Source organism: Scomber scombrus, chromosome 23, assembly GCF_963691925.1.
Source record: "Scomber scombrus chromosome 23, fScoSco1.1, whole genome shotgun sequence".
Taxonomy (NCBI): Eukaryota; Metazoa; Chordata; class Actinopteri; order Scombriformes; family Scombridae; genus Scomber; species Scomber scombrus.
The window spans coordinates 785,927-805,041 of NC_084992.1; the positions used below are offsets into that span (position 1 = coordinate 785,927).

General features: G+C 37.9%; 2 protein-coding genes across 2 annotated transcripts in view; both read left to right on the forward strand.

The window, feature by feature from the left end:
• LOC134006258 (uncharacterized) overlaps positions 1–19,115 on the forward strand; it is a 232,030-nt gene that overhangs the window by 37,490 nt on the left and 175,425 nt on the right. The gene's annotated exons all lie outside the window — the stretch shown is intronic.
• LOC134006145 (myelin-oligodendrocyte glycoprotein-like) lies at positions 14,008–16,125 on the forward strand. Its single transcript, XM_062445235.1, has 4 exons — positions 14,008–14,146; positions 14,237–14,345; positions 14,561–14,917; positions 15,063–16,125. Exons 2-4 carry the CDS (start codon positions 14,282–14,284, stop codon positions 15,314–15,316), a joined length of 675 nt encoding a protein of 224 aa, XP_062301219.1. The 5' UTR covers positions 14,008–14,146; positions 14,237–14,281; the 3' UTR covers positions 15,317–16,125.

Genomic DNA, 19,115 nt, shown 5'->3' on the forward strand with positions numbered 1-19,115 from the left:
AGACACACAGACAGCTATCTGCACTTTCTTCTTGTTGTTTATAGTATTTTAAGCACATTTCTGCCTTCAGTTGTTTCTTAAATTAATAATAATTAAACCTAAAATCAATAAAACTTCTGTCTGGCTTTTTTTACTCATTGAACCAAAACCTGCTCAGCTGCTGAAGAGTTTCACAGCTCTTTCTGAGTCACATGAACAGTAAAATCAGTAATCTGATCGTCTGCAGAGACAAACACAGTGCAGGCAGTCACATGGAAACAACTCAATGTTAAAAGTTTGCGGCCTCTGGCTTGAGAATGGCCCAAAATGAATATAATACATTTCTGCATCTACCAAGTTTATATGAATAATCTTAGTATCATAATAAAGGTAACACTTGTGAGATTGAAAGGTCACGACTTCCAGCAAGAATTTGTACTTTACTGTAGTATAGTTAGAGGTACTTGTACTTTACTGTAGCAGTTTGAGGTACTTGTACTTTACTGTAGTACAGTTTGAGGTACTTGTACTTTACTGTAGTACAGTTTGAGGTACTTGTACTTTAATATAGTACAGTTTGAGGTAATTTACTGCAGTATTTCCATGTGATGCTACTTTCTACTCCACTACATTTATCTGATTAAACTGATAATATTTCCACAGACTGAAGAAACCTTAAAGACAGTCTGCGAGTCATTATGTAACAGGAAGCTGAATAGTAAGTAAAAGTGAAAGTATTATTTTCTTTTTAAAATGTTACAGAGTAGAAGTATAAATTAACATAAATTACAGTAGAAGTCTCTAAAAGTTGTAGTAAAATACAGTAAATATACTTTGATATTTTCCTCCAGATGATGACCTACATTACATCTTCTACAGTTTATTGTTGGTGATTCATGAAATATGTTTGAATGATCAGAAAATCTGAAAAAATGCATAATAATGATCATTTATAAGTCAATTATAAGCAGTTCATGTAATGATTAACACAAAATAGTTTATTAATAATTCACACGTCACTAAACCGGTGTCATTATAAACCAGTAGTGTAATACCCAGTATGACCAGCAGGTGGCAGCAAATATTAAAGAGTGACTGATGAGCAGGTACACTTTACTAATATCAGTAAATAATGATTACTTGTCAAAACATTACAAATATATATAAATAATTGTAACTGCAATACAAAATATTGTAATATCTCCTTATATTTATCGCATTAGTAACACTTTTCATGAACAATTTGCAGGTATTTAACTTTACATTTTTAGGTTATTTTACTCAGATGAGGCAATTCTGTACAAATCATTGTTAATTTTTTGTGCCAAACAGAGTTTCTTAGTCTACAGTGTTAATGCTGAATGATCACTCTACACAATAATGAGTTGATCTGGTATTATTATGTCACATTATCTGTTTCAGCCTCCGTCCGCTGGGGGCGCTACAGCTCTCTGCAGTTCCGCCTTCTCACTCTGTTCACTGCCAGGAAATACAGTCTGTTGTGTAATATAGTGTGGCTGCCTGTAGGTGTTGAGCCTTGTTTTCATTCATAAAAAGGAAATATCTGAAAATGTTTAAACTGTAAAGAGAAGGCTGAATTATTAATGTGATTTATTCCAAATGTTTGTGTTTTTACGGAAAAGTGATGTTAGCCTCTTCCTCCCTCAGCTTCTGGTTTTAAAATGACCCAAAATGAATAAAATACATCTCTGCAACTACCAAGTTTATATGAATAATCTTAGTATCATAGTAAAGGTAACACTTGTGAGATTGAAAGGTCAGACTTCCAGTAAGAAGCGTCTTTGGGTAAATCTGCGTCAGTACTACACTTCCACCACTAGATGGCGACATAGACAGTGTGTTCACATTGACGGCTGGATGGAGCCTGACTGCAATAATCTGGACTGTAGTTACTGTTAACAGTAGGTGTGAGGTTCAGTTCATTTATTACAGCTCTGGTTATTCTTACAAGTCTTATGGAGTTATATGTTGAAGGGAGAAAGTTATAATATAGTTTAATGTATAAATTAATATCTCTTAATGCTGTCTAGTTATATAATGTTAAAGGAAGCTGTGTGTTCAGACTCAATTTAAATAACATGCATTTCTGTTAAAGGAGTGAATTTATGGAACAAACCTGAGGATGAATTAAAAATGTTTAAATGAACCAGTATGATGAAGAAAATGCTCAAAATAATGAATTGAATAAGCACAAAAATGTGGTCCAACATCCATTATATGTTATCTTTTGGTGCTTTTCCACTATACAGTTCCAGCACGACTCGACTCGTCTCGGCTTTTTTTGCATCTCCATCAGGGATAGTACCTGGTACCTGGTACTTTTTTAGTATCTGCTCTGCCGAGGTTCTAAGCGAGCCGAGCCGATACTAAATGTGACGTCAACAGACTGCCGGCCACTGATTGGTCAGAGAGTCACTGGAAGAGTCATGAGCCGTCCCACACAAGAATCAAACCCGGCATTTTTAAATACCAACAACAGCGTTACAGAGATTGGTTTCTCTTCTCTTGCTTTGTGTGAGACAGAAAGCCTCATACAGCAGCAAGTACACCATCGCCTCCATGTCCTCCATTGTTTATGTGTTATGTGTCGCATATAAAACGAAGTCACGGCAGTTTCGGAGCCGTGCTATGATGACCCCTCCCACGTTGAGTAGGAACTTTTTTGTAATGGAAAAGGTTCCTGGAACCGTACCGAGTCGAGTCGTGCTGGAACTGTGTAGTGGAAAAAATTTGGTTAACAGATGATTCCAGTTATTTATTATTTTATCTGCTTTGAAAGAGTCTCAATACATTGAAATACTTGGTGAATGTAGAAGGGTTGGCATCATTACTGTACTTTATTAGTACATTGTTGTTGAAGAAAGTTGAGTCTGATCTAAGAAGTTTTGACTTCAGTCGACATCTTTGAGGATTTGTTGTCAGTTTTTGTTTCACTTTTATAACATTTACATTTTTCTTGGCAGCAGAAGACTCAAAGTAATCTACACGTGTACCTGCTGCACACATTCACTGCACATCTACACTCACAGATCAGTTTATTAGGATCAACTCTGCAATCTAATGCAACAGCTCTGCCATTAATCTACTTTCTCAAAGCTTATATATGTTCAGGATTTGTTCCTAATATTTTATCCATCCAGTAACATGAAGGGGGCAAAATATTAGGGACACCTTTCAATATAAGACACTCCAGTACACCTCCACCCACTATGACCATTATGACCATTATTACCTGTGGTGTTAGATTGTAAAGGTGTTCCTAATAAAGTGCTTGCTGAGTGTAACAGTGTATCCATGGAGATCTTTATTTAAGAGAAGATGAAACAAGTGAAAAGATATTCATAAACCTTACTGAAGTTTTTTACATTTCACTGTTTTATTCACTAAATTAATCAGTTTGTTTTTCTGTTGATACATGAGTGTAATTTAGTGAATACAACATGAACTATATAAACTATATAAATGAATGTACTACTGTCTGAGGGGCTCTGGAGACCAGTAACAGGCCAGCTGGACGTCAGTGGTTGGACTGGTGTGAAGGTGTGGAGGTCTACCTCAGTGAAGAGTAGACAACCTCTGGCTCTAATGGAGACACTGAACACACACAGTTCAAACAATATGAGACACAGTTGTAGAAAAAACAAGTCTTTTCCAACATCTACTGATGGTAACTACAGTTGGGTTGAGGTCAGGGAAGATCTTGGTGACAGTTCATGTAAAGACAAAGTTTCACTGCAGGTCTGTGATGAGATGTGAACTCTGGACCTGAATTCATGAAGCTTTTCAGAGCAGGAAATCTCTCCTAACTGGACAATCATTCACACATTTATAGTCCTAGTTTTAGGAGAAGGATTAACTCAGGAAATCACTCCTGCTGATATTTAGCAGCTGCAGAGATGTTTCAATGTTTGATGACAATAAAATCATGAAAAGATCCTTTAGCCCAGTGGTTCCCAACCCAGGGGTGGGGCCCCTCCAAAGGGTCAGCAGATAAATGTGAGGGGTGGTGAGATGATTAATGGGAGAGGAAAGAAGAAACTAAGTTCTGATACACAAATGTGTTTTTGGTTTATACATACTATTATGTTGTTACTTGCTTGTACATATAGAACCTACACTTTCACAATAAAATGTTGCTATATTCGGCATTTTGAATTTTAGTATTGTTTTTTTTAAATTAAAACATATCGTCATAATTTGTCCTATGCAGGTCACAGAGCTGTAAAACAGTGTTGAAGCTTCATAATTGACTCTCTGTCCGACTCTGAAGGGTTTTTAGTGTGAGAATCATTTTCAGCTCAGTTCCTGGAAGCGTTTCTGAGAATCTCGATGAATAAAGATCCAGATCTCATCACACATCAACCCACCAACTCTGACCGCCACACCGCTGCTTTCCACCTCGCTACGTAAACACTACTTCCTGTGTCGTCTGTAGATGCTGGTGTTTGTCTTATTAGTTAGAGGTGAACTGTCCAACATGAACAATACAAGTGACAGAAAGCATGTAATATAAATTCATATGTTGTTCATACAGCAGAAATAGTTGATGTATAACTTCTGCTTCCACTATAGTTGTAACTGATTGTCTTAAATGATAACAGTTTGAAGAATGAGCCTTAAAATTATATCTGGTAATTCACAAAAAATATGCCAACATTTCATTTCAAAAGTATTTGTTAATAGTTGTGTAACTAGAGTCTATTTTTAACCCGAAACTAGAACTGGTTTAGAGGTATTTAGTATGTGGTCAGACTATGGTTAGCTTACCTTAGCATAAAGACTGGAAACAGAGGGAAACAGTTAGCCTGACTCTGTTCAAGGTGCAGAAATAAAGACAGAAGAGCAGCTTTACCTCTCTTCCTGTTTGATTTGACGACTATTTGTCCATAAGTGACGTCTTCTGTTGTTTTCACCGCTGAGTAAACTGCAGCTGGATCATTCTCTGGAAGATAAAACACATTCATATTTACCAGTACTGTCAGCATACATTTAAAATACATCAGAATATTTAGAAGTTTCATGTAGCATTATATTCAGATTTAAGAGCCACTACAAAGCAGATGGTTTATTTTCTATCTTCCTAACACAACTTCTTTGAAAATGACCAAGTGTAAGTGGAAAGTTTTGATGTGAAACAGGAAACTGGACGACCTCAGAGCTGCTCGCTGCTATTAAAACACGTTTGCACTTTAACCACAAGGTACAAAACAAACCCATTGTCACCCATCAATCACACCGTAGTGAGAAACCTCAGCAGCAGCATACTTCACTTCACTGGAATCAACAACAAGAAGTGGTTTTATATGCAGTGTTAAGATATATTAGTTAATATTCATTTCTACCAATAAAAGTCAATATTACATTAATTTATAGTCATTTCTACCAATAAGACGCCTAGTTATATTAGTTTATATCCTAACCACAAACTCATGCTAAGATTTTCTTTTTAATTATCCTTTTTTTCCCTCTTTGTATAATTTTTAATCTCTGTTGTTCAAAAACTGGAAAAACCACTCCATTGAGCCAATCCGCTGTACTGGGTGATATATTCCTTAATTAACTGCTAAATACATTACTGATAGTACTACTGATGGAAGTATACTAATAAATATCGACGGCTACCACTGCAGTACACAAATACTATTCAGACTTATTTATGCCACTGCAATTAATAATTATACTACTTTTGTTGAGTTTTATAAAAGAACATAATACAATATAATAAATTATAACAGTAAAGTTTTTGAAGTACAATTTACAGTTTGACAGTTATTTCTTCTTAACACCACTGCTGCTGACACATTGATTTATGTGGGTGTTTTGTTTTGTTGTTTTTTTACCACAGAGCTACGAGAATTTATAAAAAGAAGCTGTTCACCACAAGAGAAACATGTCGATTTGTCAGCACGTCACACAAATTATAAGATTGTTAACTTTAAAAATGTGTATTAGTGTAAATCCCAAGATGCATGAATTGAGTGTATGAGTGTTTGTATATATGCACATGTATGAACTGTTTAGAGTTTGTTTTGCAGACTTTGCTCTGCAGGACCAACTGTCTGTATCAGAAACAGGAAGCTGGACGACCACAAAGCTGCTTCTGTTAACTGATTCACCAGAAAGCACAAAACACACCGACAGCACCTCACTCATCAACCCAAACAGACCCAAAGGAAGATCAAAGGAAATGAAATATGTTTTATCATGAAAACATATTAACGGTTCATGTAAATGTAATATTAAAAAGGTCGATGGTAATGTACATGGATCAATGTATGAAAATGTAAAAAGATAAAAATGTGATTGTAAAATATTAAACTACTGATGAGGTTATATCAGTTTTTAACCTTTGTGTCGTCCTCCCGGGTCAAATTGACCCCTTCTTTCCTCCCTTCTTTCCCTCCTTCCTCCCTTCTTCCTTCCTCCCTTCCTTCCCTCTTCCATCCTTCCTTCCTTTCCTTCCTTCCTTCCCTCCTTCCTCCCTTAATTCCCTCCTTTCCTTCCTTCTTCCTTCTTCCCTCCTTTCCTTCCTTCCTTCTTCCTCCCTTACTTCCTTCTTCCTCCCTTCACTTCCTTCTTTCCATCCTTCTTCCTCCCTTCACTTCCTTCTTTCCTTCCTTCTTCCTCCCTTCACTTCCTTCTTCCTCCCTTCCTTCCTTCCTTGACTCGAGGACAACAGGAGGGTTAATGGAACAAAAAAGCTCCCAGGATTCACTAATCACTATAACCAAAAATATAAATTTGATGCAGCTTACACTATATTTAATTCTAAATGATTGGTCAGCACACATTCATAAGATACACACAGATACAGGTTGACAACATAGCAGCAGGATATAGACAGATTGTTATTTAACACATTACCTCTATTCTGTCTGATCGGCTGTTGTTGGTGACGCAATATTTTGATGTCACTGTACGTGATGTCGTCTTCTCCAACTTCTAATTCAGCAGCTGCAATGAAAAACAATAATATGATAACATAAGAATCTTAATGTAAATTTGTAAATATTTTAATAGGAAGTGAAATATTTAGTGTAAATCTGTCCGACCTTCATGTTTCCTCTGAACACATCGTCTCACCAGTAGAACCAGTAGAACCAGTGAAACCAGACCACAGACAGGTGGAACAGACCACAGCACAGAGAGATGAGGAGAGGAGGATGATGAAGGAGGAGATGTGGAGGGGAGGGGAGGTGGAGATGTGGTGGGGGGTTTCTCTAAAAGGAAGCAAAGCTAATTATTAAAAGCTCATATATTTATAAATGGACACATTCACTCATTTCAATGAAAGTACGACGATTACTGAGATTGATGCAGTTTGTTAGAACCATATTGTTCATTCATGTTGTTTATTTGTTTTTCAGGTTTTGAAGCTGAATTCAAACCTGCACATAAACACATAATATGTATAAAGACTATCTTCCTCACCTGTGACAGAGATCCAGCTGGATGGAGACTCTCCATGACTGCTGATGTAACACTTGTAGAAGCCTTCATCAGACTTGGAAACATGGTGGATGGTCATGTGACCTGCAGGCTCAGTCCTGATGAGGGAGCCATCTTTATAGAAATCAGCTGGGAGGTCGGAGGTCTTTGTTTTACAGTGCAGAGTGACATCATCTCCCTCCATCACAGGGAGGACAGGACTCTGCAGGATCACTGATCCACCTCAACACAGAGACAAACTACAGCATTTCATCATTTACACTCAGCTTCATCAATACTAACTCCACAGTCTGATCTTACCAGTGACAGTGATGTTGATGCTGTTACTGGTTGCTCCCTCTCTGGACTCACACCAGTAAACTCCACTGTCTGTGGGAAGGGTTACAATGATGTTACAGGAGGAACCAGTTGATTCTCCCCAGTCATCACACTCCTTCCTGGTGTCTCTGGTTGTGTTCCTCCTCAGCTTCCATCCAGCAGAGCTGTCGTCCTCCTCACAGCTCAGAGAGACAAACTGACCTTTAAACATCTGAGAGCTGCTGGGACTCACAGTCAGAAAGGCTGAGAGGGCTGAAATGACAAACTGGTGATCATTCACATTTTTGTCAAAACAGCTCACAAAGTCTCAGAAAAAAGTCATTTTGACCAAACGTAAATGTAAATCAAGCTTTATGTATAGAACACTTTTCACAAACAGGGTTACAAAGTGCTTCACAGTTACAAAAAAGACAATAAAAAGCATTTGGATAAACAATCACCACAAACAAGCAAAAATCAAGCTTTCCAACTCTGTCAGACTTCCAGCTCTGTGCTCAGCTCTAACTTTCCTCTCAGGGTGTCTCAGACAGAATCAGTGACTTTCAGACTGTGATAGAAGAAGTTTACTAACCTCGGTTTGTTGTGCAGCACAGCAGTGAGCTCAGAACTGAAGAGAAATGACACAAAGAGCTCAACTTTAGAAACCATAGAAACCCAGACTCATTCCGGACCAAAGCTCTGATCACATATTAACCTTTAGTTAAAGTGAAATGGAGGTAATGTAATTATAAGTGTAGCACATTTTCTAATTCAGTCCACAGTATCAGGAACATTTGGAGACATTTTCTGGACTAGACTTGACCCTTACTTCTGTCGGACGGTGGTTTGGAGTTATTATCCTAACGTCTACTGCCTTAGAGAGTGTGTGGATCATGAGGTATGTAGATGAGCTAAAGAAAGGGTTAATCCTCTCATATAAAGCTGTGTTCCTAATCTTTAGAGAAAGGACTGAACAACATGCTTTCTCTCCAAAAAAACAATATAATTGTGTTTTTGTATTTAGCTTCAATGTGTCAAACCAGCTCAGAGAAAAAAGGGCCGTTGTGTGTTTTTACAACTGCCTCAACAATCAACAATGTTTAATGGGTTTTTATGTCCATCTGTGTTTTTTGAGCAATGCAAACATTTCCATGACAGAAACCATCTGGATCACCATCCTTTAAGTTATTGTTGACCTTTTTCTCATTGCAGCTAAATTATGTTTTTGCCACCACATTAGCAGAAATGTACCTGCCAGAAACTGTGAGCAGTCAGGTGATTGGTTCACAGTGCCCATGGGTTTTAGCTGCCTGTGAGGTCATTAGTTCAAGTCCACGGCGGGACTGTGCTTGTTTATATACGTAATTTAAATAACAAGAGCACATTTCTCCTTCCTACCTTCCTACCCGCTGCAATACAACTGTACAATGCCTCACTTACATAAATGCACCCTGACTCTAACTACTTTACATGCACTTTACCTATGTATTTATTGTGCCTTTACATGCACTTTTATCTATATACTCATTGTGCTTTTATACTGGGTAATTTCCCCTCGGGGATTAATAAAGTAAAATCTATCTAATCTATCTACATTTACACCATTCTCAGAATACCACAACATCACTCTGACTGTCCAAGATAGAAAAATTGCAGCTATTGATTTAATTTAATCCTGCTGACTCAAACAAATACTTTGGGTTAAATGTTGAAAATGAATCTTGAACAAAAGCCTGCTGTCAGTTCAGTTATTTACGGCCCAGTTTCCTCTGAAAGCACCTCGACACTTTCAACAACACAGCAGACATGTTTTTTAAAAAAAGTAGTAAAGAAACACACAAACACACAGATTGTACTTACAGAGCAGAGACTGCAGAGAGGTTTCCATCATTTTCCTGCTCAATGATTTGTGTTCAACAACAACTTACATTTCAACCACATAAAGCCCGCCCTCTTCCTCTTCTGCTGGTACTGAGACACTGAAATAATACTGCAGCTTAATATAACAGAGAAAAGGTAGAAATCATGTCACACATAAAACTATCTATAAATGATATTTAAAAAACTCTGTATAACTGTTAAAACATCTGTATATGTGTCTGTAATGGATGTCGACCATTTAAATCAGGGATGTCCAAACTACTTCATAAAAGGTTTGTGTGTCTGCAGGACTTCATTCCAACCAAGCAGGAGCACACCAGACTCGACTCATTTAATCAACTGATCTCAGTCTTCAGACAGTTGATTGGTTGAATTGACCGGTTGGAACAAAAACCTGCAGGTACACAGCCCTTTATGGAATAGTTTAGATATGCCGGATTTCAATGATTGAGAGACTTGTGATTTTTCTTGCACTGCCAATTTTGCCTGAATGTTGCCTGAGTTCAGACCAACCACCACTGATGGTTGCTAGCTGCTCCAACTGAATCCCATTAAAATAAAGCTTGATTTCTCTCTTGAAACACTGAGTCAGCCATGCTTTACAACAGGGTTCAAATTACGGGGGAGCTATGGAGAGCTCGCCTCCCCTGAAAGCTAACTTTGAGGTTTTAGATTTAGATTTTCTGTACATTAACCCTCCTGTTGTCCTCGAGTCAAGGAAGGAAGGGAGGGCGAAGGAAGAAAGGGGGATGTAGGAAGGAAGGGAGGAAGGAAAGAAAGAGAGAAGGAGGGAGGAAGGAAGGACAAACGGAAGGAAGGAAGGGAGGAAAGAAGGAACAGTCAAAACAGACGGGGTCAATTTGACCCGGGAGTACGACACGAAGGCTAAGGTTCCTGAAATAAATAAAAATAGTAAAAATATGTCACTGTTGTGTTTATTCACTCATTACATCCCAATTCCTGAATAATTGTGTGATGGTATGCTCAAATAACCATGGTTACGACACCACGTTCAAGTAGTAAATAGTGTCTCTGTTGTTTTTCACAGTAACCATGCAGCTGTAAAAGATGGCTCACCTGAAAGCCACAGAGTAATTCAAACCCTGTTTTTAAGTAAGATATGTGGTCTCAATCTATACATTCAGGCCCTTTAATAAGTGTGCTGGCAGTCATGTATTATTTTTAGTAGAGATGATAACAAATATAGCCTCATCCATAACTTAAAAAAGGCTTTTTATTTATAGTTCACCTTGTTGACCACTAGGTGATGCGTGTGGTCAACATGCTGGGCTGTAAATAAACATTATAATATATTATAGTGATATAATAAACACTATCAGGACAAACTGATAAATGTCACCTATGCTGACCACATCATGAAAGTTTCTGTCTGAACAGTGTTGACAGTTGGACGTCCTGATCTACAGCTCAGGTCACACTGATGCTGGTTCTCATGCATGTGGTCCAGCTGAAGGGAAATAAAGAGCAACATGAGCGTCGGTGTTTTTAACCACAGAAACATGATTTATAACACTACCCTTCCTTCATAGGTCTTGTGTTTTTGAACCCTTTGTTTAGCTGATTGAGAGACCAATAAGACAAAACCTTACAATTATGCATTTATTTATTGAGGAAAATCATCCAATGTTACATATTTGTATGTAGCAGAAGGATGTGAACCTCTGGGATTATCAATTTGAAGGGGAAATTAGAGTCAGGTGTTTTAATCGATGGGATAACAGTCATGTGTGAGTCTGGGAGGCCGTGCTTTACTGAAAGAAGAGAAATTGAGGTCTTATTTATCAGAGTCTGAGCTTCACAACACTGGTTTGTTAGAACCAGTGTTGTTAGATGAAGAGTTGATGATGCTCACCAGGCTGGAAAGAGTTACAAAACCATTTTTAGAGAGTTTTAACTTCAGCAGATTGTAACAAACTCTCTTTAAAAGGCCTAAAACTTTCTTTTCAGGAAGACTTTTCCCTCTTAACCCTAACCCTCTTTATGCTTTGTGTGGTAAGTTTTAATGCTGTAGCAGATTCAGTTTGGTTCCAAACATGAGATTTGTTGACAAGAAGAAAAATATAGAAAATCACCAGAATGATTTTTTAAGCCCTAAAAGTGCTGACTGCGGTCTTGAAATAGTAGTACTGGTAAAGTACCAGTAATACCAGTATAGATACAGTATCTGTTTTTGTATTGAAATACAATGTTTATGTGTCCAGTTTAAGTAGTGAGGAGATGTGAAGGGCTTCTTCTTCTTCTTCTTCACTGACATCTTGTGTCTTAAAAGTGAAACTGCCTCTGTTACGAGTGTCTGAGTGTCACAAACTGGCTCAACATATGTGACAAGGAGGGGAGACAAGTCAGGATTGCCAAATGAAAATGTTTTATTATAACTTAAACAATCATATCTACAAAAAGCATGAGGTGTGGAGAGTAGTGGCATCAGTGGTGAATGTAGTGTGTGGACGAGTGAGACGTGTGTGCTGCTGTTGAGTGTAAAAGGAAAACGCCAAAATGAACCCAGAACCTGTAGCGGCGTGGAACCTAGGAGAGAAAGAGAGAGAGAATGAGACCAGGCTGGCATTTATCACCTTGGGTAGAGGCCTAGCCAGGTGTCAGCACCTTGCCCTAACGAGCTTCCCTGACTGCCAACTCCTGCAGGAAGTAATCAGCTGCATGATGGCGAGCTGAAAGGGAGGGGTCGTAACACTGAGACACAACATGAAAACAGGCCCACGCAGCCACAAGGACAAACCAAGCTCAATGTGACATAAAGTGGGCTTTTATTTACATAGATAAATATATAACAAGCTGGTTTGAACTTCAGGGTGGTCCAAGGCCAAAACAACAACTACTAAATCATAATCTGTCAAAAAACAAAAGAAACCAAATGACGATCACTGAAATCCTTAACAAATAAAACAGCAGAGAATATGATAACTCAACGGGCAGTCTACCCCAACTACCACAAAGGAAACTAATAAACCGAAGATTACAACAGGAACTGATGTGTGGCCGGTTGGAAGACGAGGAAGACGAGGAATACTACTCTGATCTCGGATGTATTTCTAGCCAACTTCCTGGTAGGGCATCCAATCATCCTCCAGGCTGGAAATCGATCAACCAGTTAGCAGTTGTGGAGGCAAACCACCAATCCTCTTCAACATAACAACACACACATCAACATAACATTTAAATACAAATTATGACCACAGTGACTCCTCCCTGTGGATTCAGGTGTGACTACTTGTCTCAGAGGATAAACACACTGTTCTGGGTATTGAATCAGTAGATCAGGTTTTTCCAAATCGCTGTAGCGGTAATTCACCTCAGGCCAAACTCTTTATCATCAACACGTGTAAGCAACTAGGAGCCACTATAGAAATAAGTCCTATTATTAAACTGAAGAATGAGACAGTGCCAGCTTGGTTGTGAGTTATGAGAGAAACAATAAAAGGAAATGTAATCATTTACAGGAAGCCTACGATACGGTCTAATAGTCTTTTCGGTTTAGGAAGGTTTCTAACTGACTGACACCCAGAAGTATCAAAGTGTCAGCCATGACAAGAGCTGGTTGAATAAATTAGTAATATCTTTATTTATATGGTGCCAAATTACAACAAATGTTACCTCAAGGCAAGTTATCTGACTGTGTTTGACCATCCTTAATGAAAGGAAAGGATATAAATCTGTGTCATAGTTCTTTACAATAGCAATATTTGAAGTGACTAAGCGATGCACTATTCACCAAACTCAAACATAAACCCGACTAAGAACACAATTGCTTAGATATAACAAGACAAAGTAAGGAAGACGCAACAAGGATCCACTAAACAGATTAAAACTGGTATCAAACTGGGACAAATGGGCAGAATGTCTCTTTACCAGTTGGCTACCAGAACAAACAAAACAGTCAAATGTAATATTTTGTTATTAATTTTAAACTACTTAACCATGTCAATGTTAGTGTTCACACTGCTGCTTCTTGATGTCACGAACAACTGAGAAACAAACAAGTTTAAATTAAAAAAATTAAAAAAACAAACATGAAATCAACATGAAGCTGACTTATTTTTCTGAATTTTGTTTTTGGATGTATTAAGTAGCCTACATGTTTACTTAGTCATGTTTAAGCCTTCTTATGCAGTTAATTCTACATAACACAATTTCACTCCTTATTTTAAAATCAGCAAAATCATAACGTCCTTGGTAGAAGCATTTACAATGACTGAAAAACAAAAAAGTGGTTGCTCAACAAAAACAGAATTATGACTGTGATGACCTGTCATACAAACAAACCAGGACTCTTATCCCTGCCATAGCTGGCAGCGAGTCCACAAACCAGGACCTTTACCCCCTCACTGGCCGTCAGCGAGTCAACAGTGTGCCAAGAAAGGGAGGATCCTAACCTCTTTTACAGCTGCTCTATGAAAGGTTTAATATTGAAACACTCAGGTTTACTTTCAGACCAGCTTCACAGGATTCAAGGAGAAAACAACAGTTCAAATGGGAATTGGTAAGTCAAATCAAATCTGGGATTGATTGGCCAAATTAAATGTAGTATTCCTCTAACACACGTATTTTGTTGTTGTTTGTTTGTTTTTAGCTGTTTTCTCCTTGTTTACCTTGTGAATGGGAGTTGTTGAGAGCCATGTCTGTGTCACTCAACACTGTGCTCTTCCTGTTCATTTGTGAACTGCTCTCTGCCTCCGCTGGTAAGATGCTCTTGTGAATGTATGTGTATGTGAAGTGTGTACAGGTGTATGTGAAGTGTGTACAGGTGTGTATGTGTGTATGTGTATGTGTATGTGAAGTGTGTACAGGTGTGTATGTGTATGTGTATGTGAAGTGTGTACAGGTGTATGTGTTCTGACAGGTGAGCAATAACTGAGTCACACTCATTTGGATATTTCTGTTAATTGTTTTTTAGGTCCTCAGCTTCACCAGGTAACAGCACAGCCTGGACAGACTGTCACTCTGTCATGTGAAGCTCCAAACAGTGTGATCATAGCAGCTGTCGAGTGGACCAGACCCGACCTCCAGAAGTACGTCTACTTCCAGCGTGGCAGACGCCCCCTGACACAAGACCAGGATCCATCTTATGTCGACCGGGTGAAGCTGATCGGTCGGATGGAGGATGGTGACCTGTCTCTGATTCTGAAGAACGTGACCAGCAACGACAAAGGAACATATGAGTGTCGCTATAAACAGATTGAAAGAGGACGCTGGAGGAGAGCTGCTGCTATTAACGATAAACCCGCCAGCGTCTTTGAGCTGCATGTTGAAGGTGAGTTTTTTGATGTGAGAAATGGATTCTGTTCTAATTTTCAGTCATCAGTATAGAAAGAACTGTGAGGGAAATAAAACCCTGTGGAACTGTCCAAATACTTCTGGACTGTACCTGACAGCTCACACTTGTTTCTGCTCTGCAGGTCCAACAGAAGGAAGCTCAAAGTCTGGAGATTCTGGAGTACTTCTGCCAGTTACACTGATTGTCCTCACTGCTCTTATTAGTCTTGTTGGTCTCGCTGGTTTTGTGGGTTTTGTGATCTACAAGAAGCTTAAAGCACGTTCAGAGAATAATTCAGACCTGCCTGTTGATGATCCAGATGTTCTTCAGCAGCTGCAAGAGAATGAAACGGGTCAGAAACACATCACTCTTAACACAGCTGACATTCAGGTATAAAAACCAGAAATAGAAACTGAATACAGTCATTCAAAAGTCTATTTTTAAAGTTATTTAAGGGTTCGGTTCAGGGCCATAGGTAAGGGTTTGACATCTTTCTGCTGGGTCCCTCCTCGGATTGCCACCTTATCGCGGTGGAGGGTTTGTGTGCTCAGAGGATTGTGGGAGTTTTACTGTCTGGAGCTTTCAGCTCCTGGTAGGGTTTCCCACGGCAGATTGGTCCCATGTGATGAGCGAGACTGAGAGCAATCCATAAGAAGTCAAGCTCTTACCAATGAGCTCTGAACCAAACCCTCAGCTGATTGGTCAGATTCTTCAGAGTCTTGTTTAAAACATTAAAAAAAACAGAAAACAGCTCTATTGTCCACCAATGTGCTGATGAACTGTCCGTGTGACAATGACGGAGCTTTGTTCATCCCAAAGAGAAAAATCATTAAGACAAAATGTAAAAGAAACAAAACTTTAAAAAAGACAAGAGAGACAAGAAATGCAGCTCAAAGTGTTTTATAGCAGAAGAAATGACATCCACCAAGTCCTTCACATTAAAAGTAGCATTAGAAAGAACATTAACGTAATAAAACATGGAAAATAAAAATAGTAAGAATAATAAAATAATAAAAAACGTAAATATGAAAAGTGCAGTGTGATGTTTTATAAGTAATGATAAAAAGGTATTGAATTAAAAAAAAATGAAACAGCAAAACTTCATATTGTTCACAAGGAATTTCAATGCTCAACTGTTTGAATGTATTATGACTGATGTAAATATCTATTTTATATAGATAATAAATAATAATATTCTCTTAAAACAGTTTGTCTTCTCTTTTATTTACATACATTAATATGACTCAAAACATTCAGATAATTCTGCAGGTGAAGTTTTTACACATTTGTTCTGCAGAAATTTTCTTCACATTGTTGGTAAAAGTGCTCCATGGACAAAAAGGTCATATTTCATAATAACTGAATATATAAGTTTATTCTTATATGTAGTTTTATAATGTGACAGGATTCAGGTGGTAAGTTTCTTTTCTGCAGAAGCGAATCCAGAAAATGATTTCTCAGAAACTCTCTGAGCCGTTGACCCATGTATCCATATCTTATCTTACCTGTAAATAAAACTGAGATAACACAGCTATTCATTATTTCCAGGACAAGGTGCAGTTTGAACCTTTATATCTAGTGATAAATCATAATCAAAGGCGGTTTTTGTTGACTTTTGAATGTCATACAGAAACTAAACATGGTTTATGGTCTTTACCTGTAACTGGGAAGTTTACTGGCCTCTCCACCATCTGAGTATCATATTACCAGTATTAGAGTCATCATAGTACCCCTGTGATGAAGTCATATGATGATGTACAGTCCATAAAAGTAAAATAGAAGTGGAGCTGATGGTCAGTCTGGTGTTACAGTCCAACACACAGATCCTGTTTGACACTCAGCAGAGATGTTTCCTGTTTAAGCTGCTTTAACATGTGACTCTTTATAATAATCACAGTTTGCTGTCTCGACTGTCATTTAGGAGCTTTCTATCATCACTGCATCCCAAATCTACTACACACTCATTGAGAGCAGGTTGTTGTGTCTGTAGTGTGCTGTTGGTGAACACTAATGTCCCACAATGCAATGTGCAGCACGAACACATTTAACTAAACCATGTTGGCAGAGCCTCCACAGATGGTTATCACATTATATTAACAATCTGCTCTGAATGAGGTCCAAGGTTCAGTTTTATTGCTGTTGTACAACACAGGGTTGCACAGTGAAAAGCAACGTTGCACACACACAAAATGTATTGAGTCATATTGAAATACTTTAAACTATCAATCAAATAGAACAAAGTCTATAAAAGTAGCACTAAAGGAAGAAATAGAAGAAAAAGCATTTAAAATTAGATCTACATATAAATTGTAGATATTTAAAGGGGTAGGACAAAGCTGATGGTTTATAATGTGCATAAGAAGCTGCATGGATTCTGTGTTGTGTCTCTTTCTCTGTGATCAGTCGCTGTGGATCATTGAAACTTCATCTTTACTTTATTTATCATATCAACATCATGTTTGATGTGCCACCTGCTGACTGTTTAGTGTCATGACAGTCATAACTTTGATAAGAATAAACTTGATTTTAAAGGATATGTCTGGTGATGTTCTATATTTGTCTTCATGTTTGGATCCAAACCAACAATGAACTGATCTACTTACAAGTATTGTATATGCATCAAAGTCTGATATGTCTTATTCCTCCATTGTTTGTCCAAAAACTATTAAAAACACATCAGTGAGTCACATCGCTGCACTGAGTGACATGTTCCTTCATTGTGAAGAGTTTGGTCATGTTAGTTTGTTTAGAAATGGCTCCAAAGACTAATAACTGATCATGTGTTTGGACTCTGAGTAGTTCTGTTTTAGGCAAACGCCACTGAGCATGTGCAGTAACGTTGCTCTGCTTACAGCTTCACTGGCTTGTTGTGCTAAAGTTCACAACCTCTTGACTTTGTACTTCATTGTAAATTTCTCAACAAACTTCAGTACAAATGTTGCCTTCAGACATCACAGAAATGAATCAAATACACAAACTACAAAACAGACATTATACACTGCTGAGATCAATTGAAAACATGTCTGTAAAAACCTGATAGGGCAATAACTGCACAATGAACACAATGTAAAGACATAGAACATATATATATACATATACATATACATTTTTATTCCTCGGTTTACTGTAGGGACACACTTACATGCCCTTCGTAATGCGAGAAACAATTTGCTTCAACCTTGTATATAAGCTTCCTGCAGGTGTCTGGTTCATTTCATGACTTATTAACCTTCGATCTCTGCCAGTTACAGTTTGTTTTGGCACCAAGTTTTAACAGAGAGGAAACAAAAGGGTGCTAACACAGAAAGAAAAATGCATGAACACTGAAATTGATTGATAGGCCTAATCAGAGTTTAGTCTCTATTAGTTTTTTCTGATTGCTTGAGTATTATCTTTGAAACTATAGGCTAGTTTGCAAAACTCTACACACTCCACAAAACCTTACACCAAACCAGCAAAACATTATACACGGTCACCCATAAAGTTGGAATAATTTAGTTTTCAGACAGATTCCTCTTTTTATTTTCTATTTATACACTTCAGTAATCACCTTTGACCAGGTATAATGAGATTGATCAATACAATATTGAGAATATTTACACTTTATCTATCAAGAATACATCACATTGTCACAATCATTTCATAAAAAGAGGTAAAAAATATTTTATTCCAACTTTATGGGTGACCGTGCAGCACTGAAGCTGTAGAAACACTTTACTAAGACACTTAAAGTAGGTTTTTCATTTAATGGTTACCAGTCTGAATCATCTGCTGTTGTTTAAATAAAAGCTCATGTGCTGCCACCTGCTGGCTGTATTTACATAAACATTGATGCCAGCAAGTCAGCATGTAGACGCTGAACTGAACATCTGCAGCAGTTTAGTAAAGCAATTTATTAGTAACTTCAACAGTTCTGATGTCAAACTACATTTTAAACCCTTCAAACCTTAAAATACGAATGACAGTTTAATAAAGAAACAAACTGCTGATAATAAAACATCAACGTCATTACCAAATGTGCCAGAAATAATTTATTGTCTATTTTGGCCAGGCGGGGAGTTCTGGTCCTCTGAAATGAGGCCAACGCGGAAGTAACTAAAAACTGCATTCTATCAAAAGGCCACCAGGGGGCGACCGTTTTGGTGTCAAAAGGACTTCCGTCTCTATACAAGTCAATGGAGAATTCACCAACTTC